The following is a 12529-nucleotide window of genomic DNA, read 5'->3' as shown; positions in this document are numbered from 1 at the left end:
CGTGTCCGCTGCATTGGCAGGCAGATTCTTAATCACTGCGCCACCAGGGAAGCCCCTAGGCATTGATCAATTTTTAAATGTTTTATTTTTCTTGTCCTGACAAGTTTCAATGACCACCTTGGCATTAGAAGGTAAAGCATGAGGGAGAATTATGAAAGGTTGGAAACAGAAATATTTATTAGAAATGGGTATGTGTGTGTGCATGTGTGTGTTTCCTATTTATTCTGATTAGAACATAGTGTCAAAACAATGTGAAAGCTCTGAATCCTGTGATTTTGACGCTGAGGCCACTATTCTGTGTTAGTGGTCTTTGGGTTTTGCTTATAAACTGGAGTGTACATGTTTGTCAGCTTTTGGGAAAGGATAACTGGAGAGATCCATGAAAGAATAATAATACATGTTGATTGTCCAAGCTGGGAGGAATCATTAATGTATGATTATTATTTAAAACTTTAATTTACCCACCTACTATTGTTCACTCATTTAAGGCTAATTTTGTGCTGTTTAAGTTTTACAACGTGTAAATACTTGGCAGAAAAGTCAACCAAATTTTCCTTTAGTTTCAGATTACATCTTTTCTTAAACAAATAACCAGCCATGACAATTTACCCATTGCTCCAGTGGTGGTGGTGGTTGTTAGCTGCTACTATTTATCACAGTCATCACCATCATCATCATCATTATTGTTATTGGTGAGGGCACTGGAGTAAGACTACCTGGGTTCAGATTCTAGCTGCGGTCCTTAGTAGTGGGTGATGTTGGGTAAGCGACTTAGCCGTCTGGGCCTCTTCTTTTTCATCTGAAAAACTGGGATATTAATAGTGGCCACTCATAAGGTCTTCTGAGGATTAAAAGGGATAATGTGTGTCAGGAGCTTAGCACAATGCTTTGCAATAGTAAATGTTCGTTAACATTGTCATCATTCTTTTTTACCTTGAAATATCAGTAGTGGCCTTATCTGCTTTATGGTTTGTTGTTTAATTAATACACCTTGGTTTCCTTCTTTTGATACTTTTTTTATTGGTGTAGTAGTTCTATGAGACATGTTTTGACCCTAAAAAAAAAAAGGTGTATGCTAATAATCAGCAAAGTGTTTTTCGATCTTCCTAATAGACTTCGAAGAGTTCTAAAAGCAGCCAATTCTACATTCACATATTTATAGCCAAGGCAAAGAAGGAATGCTTTCACTGCTGTAGGTGTTGCCAGGGACCTGCCTTTGCTTGAAAACCAGAAATTTTCACTGTTAGCTTTAAATAAACTGAGAAAGAGAATTTCAAAGGTGAAGGAGATGAAAGAAGGATTTGAAAAGTTATTACTTGAAAAACAGTGGTTTTCAGCTGTGGTCACACATTGAAATCACATGAGCTGCTTCTATAAAATACAAATACCTGGTAGTGGAAACACACCACCACTACCACCACTATCATCAACAACAAACTTTTTTGGAACCCCTATTTTGAATACAGTAATAAAGTAATTGGAATGGTCAGGTATTTAATACTTATTTTAGCTCACATGTCAGTTTCTTATTTGCTTATTAACATGGAACTATGTTGTGTAACCAACATGGTATACTTGGGTTCAGTTCATAGTACATGAAGCCTAATTTTCTTATCTGATTCATTGTAAGGATTTATAGTGGTCTTCTTGTTTTAATGAAATATTGTTGGCTATGTCTGTGATTTTTTTTCTCAAGTGTCAAAAGCAATTCGTAATGGAAGCATAGTTCCACAAATAAAATAGGATTCTTTTTAGGATTTTTGAAATAGGTATGACAAAAAGGGAATGCTACCTGTTGTATCTATGTTTAGATGTAAAGTTGGTGGCACGGGTTTAGACAGACCACATGGACAGGCTATTAGGCATTTTACCACATGTGCTAACATACCACACTTTAGTCCTTCAAGGCTAAGTCAACTTAATATCTTAGTGCTAAGCTCTTCTCAGTGCTGTGAGACTAATTTTCTGTAAATATATTCTCATATGCATATGCAGGTACAATTTTCATTGACTTTGTTGAAGTTTTGGAGGGTCGTTTGTGAGGGACTGATCGCATACTTGGATGGGGATGTGTTCACCTTAAGGAAAGTTCTAAAGGATGAGGTGGAAGGGATCAAAGACCACATTTACATGCTCAATCTCTGCAGGTACCTTTATTTTTTGTGAGAATAGGGGAAATGGATGTAGAAGGGCGAAGTGTGTAATATTGTAGGGCATTTTCAGGTGAAAAGCATTGTTAATTTAGAAGAATATTTTTTCCATTTCCTTTGAATGGGAATAACCAGCTATAAATATTGTTCATCAGGAGCTCAAACAATGTTACTGCTTAGCTTCCAATGCAAACATGACCATTTTATGGAAAATTTATCTATATACATTTAAACAGCTTATGTGTAAATAACTTATCAGCCCACATTGTTTTTTTTTAAACCAATCTGCTTTCTTCCTGTGATATTGTGTCTAATCAATTTAATGTTGTGGGCCTTCTTTATTTCCTCGGTTGGCACATTTGCAGGTTGCAATGATTTTCAACAATTTCATTTGATTGGAGTCCCAGAGCACCAAACCCAAAGGACATTGGGCTCATGTTTTATTTCTTGTACCTTTGCTACTTTCTGCTTTGCAAAGTCTTGACTGAGTCAGGCCCCAAGGGAAGATGGGCTGATATTGGATCCATGACTGTACGCCCCAAACTTTAGATGGGATGGAACAATGAAAGCTCTTGATTAGGCAGGAAGGAGCTTCTGCCAGTTATAAACAAATAAATAATCAATAAACAACCAGCCCTTAAAATCATAATGAGGGTGAGGGGACGTGTGTGTGTGTGTGTGTGTGTGTGTGTATGTGTGTGTGCATGTGCACGCGTGCACACGTGTGCTTGTGTAACTAAATGTGTATAATACACGTTGACTGTTCTTTAGACACAGGAGAATCTTTGTCCCTTAATCTGTACTTGCATCCTCCCTTTACTGTTGAATTCTGTGCCCATTTTTCCATTACCTTTTGCACTTGTAAATTTTAAAATTATTTGGGTATGAACACCTTGGAGGTGAGAGTAATCATTTCCCCAACTTACTGATGAAAATTGATAGGAGGCTGTTGAGAGATGGTGATAGAAAAGCACGTGTGAGAAAATGACTAATGCTGAAAAGGAAAGAGAAGGACAATACAGTAAGAAATGCAACTGCCAAGAGCATCGACCATTTAGCTGGTCAGTACATTATTTCCCTGGGTGAGAAACATATTCTGGAAATTAAATTAATTCTAAGAGTTTTTCCAGAGCAGTGGAATCTGACCTTATGGAATCTTATCAAGCTGTGATCATTAGATCAGTTACTCTCCCCATTAAATGAATACTAACATTGGATGGGTGGGTTGTTGTGCTAATGACCTGCATGGTATTATATAACCACTTACCGATTCCTCGTTATTTATGGTTATGATTCTATGGGATCCCTCTCCTGCTGTTAGGGACGGCCTGTGCAGGACAGAGGTTTCTGTTGGAAGATAGATGACACAAGCATCCATTGCCTGGTTTGCTTTGGGATTCTGCGATGACCCTTAATTTTTCTAGTTTACATTTATTTTGAATGTCTCTATATATTTTTCCTTCATCTAAGTTACTAAACATTTAGATTTTCAGGTGGCTTGGATTTGGGAGGTGGGTAGCTTTGAGTTGTTAAAATCTAGTGTTACTGCATGTGGTCAAAATGTACTGCTTGTCTGATTTCTTCTTTTTGTCATTTATGAGATTTTCTTTATGGCCTAGTACGTGATACATTTTACAAATGTTTCTTTTTTTTTTAACATCTTTATTGGAGTATGATTGCTTTACAATGGTGTGTTAGTTTCTGCTTTATAACAGAGTGAATCAGCTACACACAAACGTTTCTTTAAAAAGAATATTTGTATTGCTACTGGGACTGGTTCCATAGACATTAAACTTGTATCACTGGAACCTTCTGCACTACTCAGAGTGTTCCTTCTCTGATCCTGGCTGGTCCTACCTTTTCAAATTCTACTTTTTTTATATCCCACTGGGTCTAGGGAAATGAGGGCAAGGAGGGTGGGAGCAGCACAGCTATGTGGGGCAGTCTGAGGGCCAAACATTATAGGAAGAGCCCTCTGCTTGGACTGTTGTGAATTAGGTCATCTTTCAGCACGAATGAAAACACAATGTAAAGAAGTTGTTATAATGGAATTGGCTCTTTCAGGACTCCATTCCCCTTTTCTCTTTTGGTCAGTCTTGATTACTTAAATTCTTTAATTCAGGTGAAGCAAGTTATTTTAGAGGAATTTAGTCTGTGATAAAGGATAAAGCATAGCTTGTTGCTGTATGTGTTCATTTCTGGGGAATGGGCTAGAGGGGTTCAGCATGATACTTTATGATGAGGGCATGTTGGAAATGAATTGGCTGATTTCTTTCTGTTTCTTCCTCTTTCCTCTTTGTACATACCCTCTCTTCTGGAATATGGTATTACTCTTGTGTATCACTGAGGTTGACTGTTGCCCAGTGGTGAAGAGTTCAGGCTCTGGAGCCAGTTTGCCTGAGTGGGAATCCTGTCTCCACTGCTTATTAGTTCTAAGACTCTGCGCAGGTCACTGACTCTCTGTGTCTTGGTTTTCTCATCTGTTAAATTGAATAGTACCTACCGCATAGGGTTGTTGTCAGGACTAAATAAGATATAATATATGTAAAGTGCTTAGAATAGTACCCAGTGCTCAATAAATGTAAGCTATTATCATTATTCCATTGGTTAGGTAGATAGCCTGCCTCACATTTGTCTATGACATTATATCAATTTGGATAAATAAAGAATAAATTTCAACTGTCTAACATTAAGAAAAAGAACTAAATGTTAACTGCCTGAATTTTTTTAAGTAGCCAAATGTGAATCTCTTGAGTATCATTGCAGTGACCACAAAGAGTAATCATTGTTGTCACTGCTTAAATGATGGTTTGCTTTTTGGAGGAAAAGCTATCATTTATAGATGCTTTTATATATGCTGAGTTAAGGAGTTCTCCATGTACATGGTCTGATTTTTTAAGCATTATTAAAGTTACTGTATCAAAAATAGGATTAATTAAAATTTGTCCTGAAGACTTTAATGTAACATTAATAAGGCTTTTCTTGTTCCCTGTGCAGTGTCAAAACTCCCCTTCAGATTTGAGGTATGGAATCTGATTTAGAACTTAGAAGACTTCAGTAATTAACCATGATGGTCGTGTACATATAATTAGCCATTGGTTAACGATATACAGTCATGTTGATGAGCAGCCTTGTTTAGTTTTTGTTTGTTTATGTAAATACCTGAAGCAAATAGCAATTAAAGGGAAAGCTTGGTTTGTCTAAATTTAGTTCTTATAAAGCTTAAAATGTTTCGGAAGTGATGAAGTCTAGGGTCATAGAATAAGACATATGTCATGGCTGAACTCAAATCCCCAATTCTTTGACTATAAGATACATTAGGCCTTTGGGGATTTATGGGGTGGAAGGGGCAACTCATTGGTTGAGAATAATTTCTAAATATGTAACTTCTTTTTGCTGAGAGTAGCAGTGGTGCTATATACCTTTAAAAACATCGACTACTTCTTGTTCCCTTATATCTGGTAGGGAAATGCTATACTTTCAGATGCCCATTGCACCTCATCTAGGCTTACCCCAAAGTTGATGTCAGTAGGTGGTGTTTGGGGGGAATTATCCATGAGGTCCTGGGTACATGGGCTGGCGCTTGGGTTGTGGGCTGTGGGGAGGCAAGGGGGTTGTGGAGAGGAGTCATGTGGATCCTGTGACTAGGAATCTAGCCCTCTCTCCCTGCTGCCGGTGGCTGTAAGACGGGTGCTGTTAGCCGTTGCACTTACCTCCAGGGAGCAGGTGGCCCACACTGTGAGGCCACTGTAAAGCACTTACTGGGAGGCTGGCAACTGAGGATGGTAGCAAGTGACAGGTCAAACATTGTTCAAGTCCTTCTTGAGTCGTACAGAAGGAATGTGGGAGTGTGGTTAGAGACCCAGGTGCTGAGCCCAGCTTCATAACTCATTCACTGTGGGACCTCCATGATTGTCTCTAATTTTCTCTGTGAAAAATAGAGAATAATAAAATGATGCCACCTGCTTACCTCAAAGAGTGTTCTGAGGATTAATGAGTTAATCGCCTTGGATGAAGGCAGCAGAGGTTCTCTTGTTATAATTTCATCACCTTTCCAGAGAAGCTCCAGTTTGGTGGAATAAATAAAGTAGTGGAAAGAAGATAGGAGCGGAAAGAGCTATCGACAACTTACTTGGTGTCTTTCAAGTCTAACTGTAGGTCAGGTTTCCATTCTCGCTGGGGAATTTTAGTGTAAAATTTCTACATATTTTTTAGAAACGACACCAAACCAAATGTCTGACCTGCTGCCTGTAGGAAAAGAACAGATGTTTATTCTGAGAACATATTAATAAAAATGTTAGTGGTTTTCTCCCACCATAAAGGAAGAAGATGGGTCAAAAGGGAGAGCCTAGATTTTCGTAGAGTTCGCTCGCATTGTTCCATTACTGATGTGCCCTTTTTGAGAGAGTTGGTATTGCTTGATTTTGTTGATTTTTCGAGTTTCTTTGACAAAGAAGCGTCATAGATATCAAGCCAAAACAAAACAAGAAATATAAACTCACACACCCAACAGTTGCTTTAAATACCAAGGATGTCAGCATGAAATTAAAATGAATCAACTGACATTTCTGCTTCGAAATTTTTTTAGTAAAATTAATTTAAACCAACAGTGGAAACTTCTGTGTCTACCTTATAATGGAAAGTTTGACCTTTTTCAGTGTTTTTGGCTTAAGGGTGTTGACATTGGGGTGTTTTTGGTTAAAATTTGCTTCAACTCTCTAACAGCTCTTGGGATTTTGGTCAATCTTTGGTGGCTGAATAGCAAATGCTGTCAATTGTGTTGGTACCATGTAGTTTCTTCCAAAGACAAGGTCTCTGAAGTAGTGGATATGGTATCCCCTCCTGCCCATGTGTAACTGTTTAAAAGAACACTGTTGTCATGTGAATTCTTATTTTTTTGAGCTTGCTTTTGAAGTTAACTTTCACAGAGAATTCCTGTTACCTAGAAATTGATGACAGACTTACACCATTTCCTTTTTTTTTCTTAGACGTTCCATCCTCAGAGCAGCCTGAACTGTTCCTAAAGAAACTTCAGCAGTGCTGTGTCATTTTTGACTTCATGGACACGCTATCTGATCTTAAAATGAAAGAATACAAGCGCTCCACTCTTAATGAACTGGTGGACTACATTACAATAAGCAGAGGCTGTTTGACAGAGCAGACTTACCCTGAAGTAGTTAGAATGGTGAGTTTCTTTTTTTCGCCGCGGACACATTTAAGCACCTTCCTTAGGGACTCACAGGTGTATTTACTGCAGGGTCAGGTCACTGGAGGTCACCTCCACAAATGAGAGCCAACCTTCTGAGAGCTAAGCACAAGTAGTTGGCACAATACTAAAATTTGAAGAGCATGATTTCATGAGAATGAAATCCAGAACTTTTCACCTACAACAGTATTGGAGGAATCAGTGATTTCAAAATACGAAGAAAGATTGCCAGGGTGTTACTGGATTTCTGGCATTGGGAAAAGAAAAGACACAGGAGAATCAACAAAAGTTTTAGATCTGTGTTTGAAAAATATTCAAGCCTGTTGGATGTCTTGATTTTTTTTTCTTCTCCCTATTCACTGTGGTATATTAGAAATGGCTTTAAGCTTAATGAAATCGTGATATGTAGAATCTAGGTAAAGCCTCTCTTGGCTTTATAAACTACTCATTCTCTTTATAATCTTAGAAACAGGAGTGATGTCTTTCATTATTTTTGAACAGCGTCTTGTAATTTGTGTGGTCGTTAAGAGTTATGAGAAGAACCATTATTAGCATAATATGAGTAATTATGTTCTTATTGTGTCAATAATTATATTAGTTTTTCAGAAGCTGAGCCAAAATATAGTTTTCTGTTAGATTTCTGTGGGAGGGTTGCCTTCCTTGGCATCCTAGAAGATCTTGGATCTAGAGAGCACATGATATCTGGAGGAAGTGGGGCTGGTCTACTAACTCGAGAAGTTATGCTGAAGAGATCCAAGGGGGTCAGTGCATCATGGGAAGCCCACTGGGGAATCTCGCCCACCCTCTGTGTACTGCTGAAAATGTACTTAGCCTTTCTTTTTCACTTTTATCACTTGTATTCAACAAATGCAGAAAAGAGACATCTGTGATGGGGTAGTTATGGTTAAAAATGAATAGTTCAGATTTGGGAAGGGACCTGAATTATCACAACTTGAGAAACTATGACAGATATATGAAGGTCATTTCAAAACAATGTCCAATATATTCCTCAGATCCATATTGGAGTGTATATTGCATTTGTTAATTTATAGGAACGTAAAACAGGGTTTGTATGCTAACTGTTTATATTGTGGTTCTTGAGCAGTGGCTCTCAACCAGGGGCGATTGCCCTGCCAGGGCCCCTTGGCATTGTCTGGAGACATTTTTGGGAGTCACAACCAGGGGTGGGAGGTGGGGTGCTACCAGCATCTAGTGGGTAGAGGCCAGGAATGCTGTTAAACATCTTACAATGCACAGGACAGCATTGTACAACAATTTTGTAGATTGTTCTACAACAAAGAATTGTAGATAATTCTACAACAAAGAATTATCTGGCCTCAAATGTCAATGATGCCACTGTTGAGAAACCATGCTCTAGAGTTTGCATGTTCTCTAAACCTCTTACCCTGATACTTAGGATATTCTCTAGTCTACCTGCCTTCTGCAGAGCACAGTCCCTTGGTTTTAACCTACCCATGTCCTCAGCTAACAGAGGTATCCACCGTTTATAAATTTCTTCTATATCTTTCCATGGATAGTCCGTGAATATTGAAGCATATACAAGCATATATGTATAAATATTGTTTTTTGTAAACACACAAATGGTAGCATAGTATACACACACTCTGTGCCTTGCTTTTTTTACTTAGCAGTATATAATGTACATCAGTACATATAAAGCTGCCTCATTCATTCTATAGCTGCATTTCGTTGTGTGGATGTGCCATAATTTATTTAACCACGACCCCATGGATATCCTCGGACACACCTCAGTTCGCCCTTCTGCGAGAACATCTGGGTATTTGTGGATTTGTTTTGTAATAGCCCTTTTCCCTGTTCCTGGACCTTTGTGAATTCCATGCCCTCCTGCCTTTAATTCTGATTCGCCCCTTCCTTTCAAGGTCTGGCTTACAGTGCTACCACTGGTTCCTGAAAAGCCCAGAGTTTTCCCTTCCTTCACTTCTACCACTTCTTGGCAACTCACCCTTTTAGAATTTGTTCATTTGCTGCTATTTAATCCTTTTGCACGTTTATCTGATTTTTCTAATTAGGCTCTAAGTACTCCTAAGCAGGAACTGTTCCGAGTTGTCCTGCACATCTCTGTGGCCTCTGTAATACCTCGTAGCCCAGGCCTACCTGGAGATTGTTGAATGAATCGATGAATTCCCTCTTAAAATAGGGGCATTTTAGGCTCTCAAATTAGGATGAAAATATTGGATGTCATTGGATTATATTCAGCTTTAAACCCAGTAGCTGGCATAATCCAAAAACCCATTCATGCCTGTGAACCAACTTGGTCCTAAACCAGCTTGAGTCTCTCAGAGGAGACCATTTTTTCTTATCACCTCCCCCCATGCCCCTCTACCCCAACAAAAAAACTTTAAACAAAAGACTCCTGGGCTTCCCTGGTGGCGCAGTGGTTGGGAGTCCGCCTGCCGATGCAGGGGACGCGGGTTCGTGCGCCAGTCGGGGAGGATCCCACATGCCGCGGGGCGGCTGGGCCCGTGAGCCATGGCCGCTGAGCCTGCGCGTCCGGAGCCTGTGCTCCGCAGCGGGAGAGGCCACAACAGTGAGAGGCCCGCGTACCGCAAAAAAAAAAAAAAAAAGACTCCTGTCATTCGTGTGGGAATGTGTACTTTAAAATGTACTTAAGCCCTACTTTAGGAAGTATTGAATCTGTAGCATGCATGCTATTCTAGGGCATTAGATAATTGACTTTCTGGGTGATAGTTTAGGGTTCCTAGAGGTGTAATTTATTTTTCATATTTTGTGATTTGTGAAATTGCTACCTACTAATTTTGCATGGTTCCTAGACAAAATGGCATTTATAGAGAAGGAAGTAGCGTGGCAGTGTAGAAAGAGAAAGGGCTTTGAAACCACACAAACCTGGGTTCAAATGCCAACTCCGGCCACACTTACTTGCTTCATCACTGCGGACAGAGCCCTCCATCTTTGGAGTCCTCAGTTTTTGTGAGGTGCTAAGAGGTGTGTGGCCTTGGGGGAAGGGCAGCCACAGTCTCTCCTGCCCTGCTCCATGAATAGTCCACCTGAGGAAAATCGTGCTTTGTTTGTACATCAAGGTTCTCACCACCTCAGACACACATACAACCTAGTAAACAGGGATTTATGTCTCTTTAAGAAGGGTTGGAACCAAGTCCTTACTTGCCCTCTACTCCCTTCTGTTTTGCCACGTGTGAGCCCCTTGTGTGTAGAAATCCTGGTGCTATTACTGCTCGCTTTCCTCATCTGTAACGTACCTACCTTTTGGGTATTTTGTGAGGATTGGCGATGATGTATGTAAAGCCCTTAGAACAGTCGCTAACACATGGCAAGCATTTAATCAATGATACTGTTACTGTATTTTGTGATTTCGTTATTAGATACTTGACTTTATAATCATTGGGGGAACCCAGAGTTCCTGTTTGTGAACTTAAAATGCTCTGTTAGCTCGATATGCTGTACCCCATTGCCTCAGTGGTCCTCAAATTCTGTAATTCCAATCCTGCCTGTTGAATAGTTACTGTTCCCACCTATTCCTCTTTCTTATTACTGTAAAATGAAACTACTTCACTAGGATTAGTGAGGGAAATGGTAGTGCTTTTAATGAAATATCAATGAAGCGATAGCTAGGTTTTACAAACCAGGATGAGTGATGACTTAAGATGGCATGTTCTGATGTCAGTATTATTACCAAAACCTGATGGGACTGTACTTTGAGAGTTGCTATGCCTGTTAGGGTAAGAAAAGAGTAGAAGATGAAAGTAATCTATGAGTGTGGAAACCATTTTTAGCATTTATATAAAGTCTAGACACCACCTACAGACTCTTAGAATTAAGAAAGACAAATAACTCTTTATGTGTAAACAAAATTAAAAAAAATATAGCACCTAACTCACCTGCAGAAGGGTAGTGTGGGGTAGTGGAAAGAGCCCCAGATAGAGAAAGTAGAAGCCACTGTCCTCATTTCTCATCTTCCACTTAATCAGTGGTGAGACTTGGGTTCCTCTCTAAGCCCCAAGTCTCCGCTTGTAAATGGAGGGAGTTGGTGGTGGTCTCTCACATCCTTCCAGCTCTGAAAAATACCAGGTCTTTCGTCAACACAGTGTAAGAAATTTAGAATGCATTCTGCCATTCTTTTTTTTTTTCTTTTCTATTATTATTATTATTTTTGGCCACGCTGCATGGCATGCAGGATCTTAGGTCCCTGACCAGGGATCGAACCCGTGCCCCCTGCAGTGGAAGCATGGTGTCTTAACCACTGGACCACCAGGGAAGTCTCTGGATTCTGCCATTCTTAGAGTTTACAGAACACTGTCCAGAGTAGTTGCTTCTGCTCTGTAAGTGGTTTCTTCCATGTGTTTCTTTCTCATGGGGTCACATCTGATGGAAAAATGAGAACCGGGACTGTTAGTTCCTTAGGCTTTGGCACATTTTGCCGTGCATCATCTCAAGTGTCAGGCTTCTGTCTTTGAGGCAGTATTTTTACCACATTATGCTCATGTTTTGTCTCTGATTCTGTTGCCATGCATCCATTTAAAAGATTTCTTAGAATTTCTAGCTCTCCAAGTAATCTTGGGTTAATTTTTTTTTTTTTTTTTACTCAAACTTAAACTGTATTTTATACTCTTTATATTCACACATTTTCCTTTTCAAAACCATCTCTTTGGGGGATAGTTCAAATGTGAGAGGAAATCTTAACGGGTGAAGACATCATTTTAATTAATTCCAAGTAATGTTTATTGAGTGATTTAGAGCCATGTTTTTACATTTTGATGATTAAAAAAAGACAGGACCCTGCTCTGTCAACAGACTCACAGTCTGGTAGAGAGGGCACTCATGTGAACAAATAATAAAATATGTCATACGTGCATTAATAGAAGTATGTAGAAGGCAGGGAAGGAGTAGAGCAAAAGGGGGGTTAATCCGAGGAGGGTAGGGGTGGTCAAGGAAGGCTTTACAAAGTGAGGAAAGCCCGAGTATTAAAAGGTGAAAACATGTTTTCCAGGGGCTGAAATCGTGTTGAAATGAAAAAGAGAATTACATGATGCAAAGAAATTCCCAAACCGCATGATATATTCAGAGGAACACAAGCAATGTTGTGTTGTTACAGCATTAAGTGCGCGTGTGTGGGTTGATAATCATTGAAAAGTTGTAAGCAGGGGAGTGACACAGT

General features: G+C 39.5%; 1 protein-coding gene across 5 annotated transcripts in view; it reads left to right on the top strand.

Moving 5' to 3' along the window:
- PPP2R5E (protein phosphatase 2 regulatory subunit B'epsilon) overlaps positions 1-12529 on the top strand; it is a 157025-nt gene that overhangs the window by 66607 nt on the left and 77889 nt on the right. For 4 of the 5 annotated variants that reach the window (XM_033422219.2, XM_004262114.4, XM_012531539.3 and 1 more), the window contains one exon: positions 7139-7335. In XM_033422219.2, coding sequence (XP_033278110.1) covers positions 7139-7335 — 197 coding nt within the window. Of the gene's footprint in view, positions 1-2127; positions 2148-7138; positions 7336-12529 lie in introns of those variants that run through there. The other variant, XM_049706399.1, reaches the window with a different exon arrangement.

Source organism: Orcinus orca, chromosome 2, assembly GCF_937001465.1.
Source record: "Orcinus orca chromosome 2, mOrcOrc1.1, whole genome shotgun sequence".
Classification (NCBI taxonomy): Eukaryota; Metazoa; Chordata; class Mammalia; order Artiodactyla; family Delphinidae; genus Orcinus; species Orcinus orca.
Note: the sequence above shows the minus strand (reverse complement) of the source record. Positions and strands in the feature narration are given on the sequence as shown.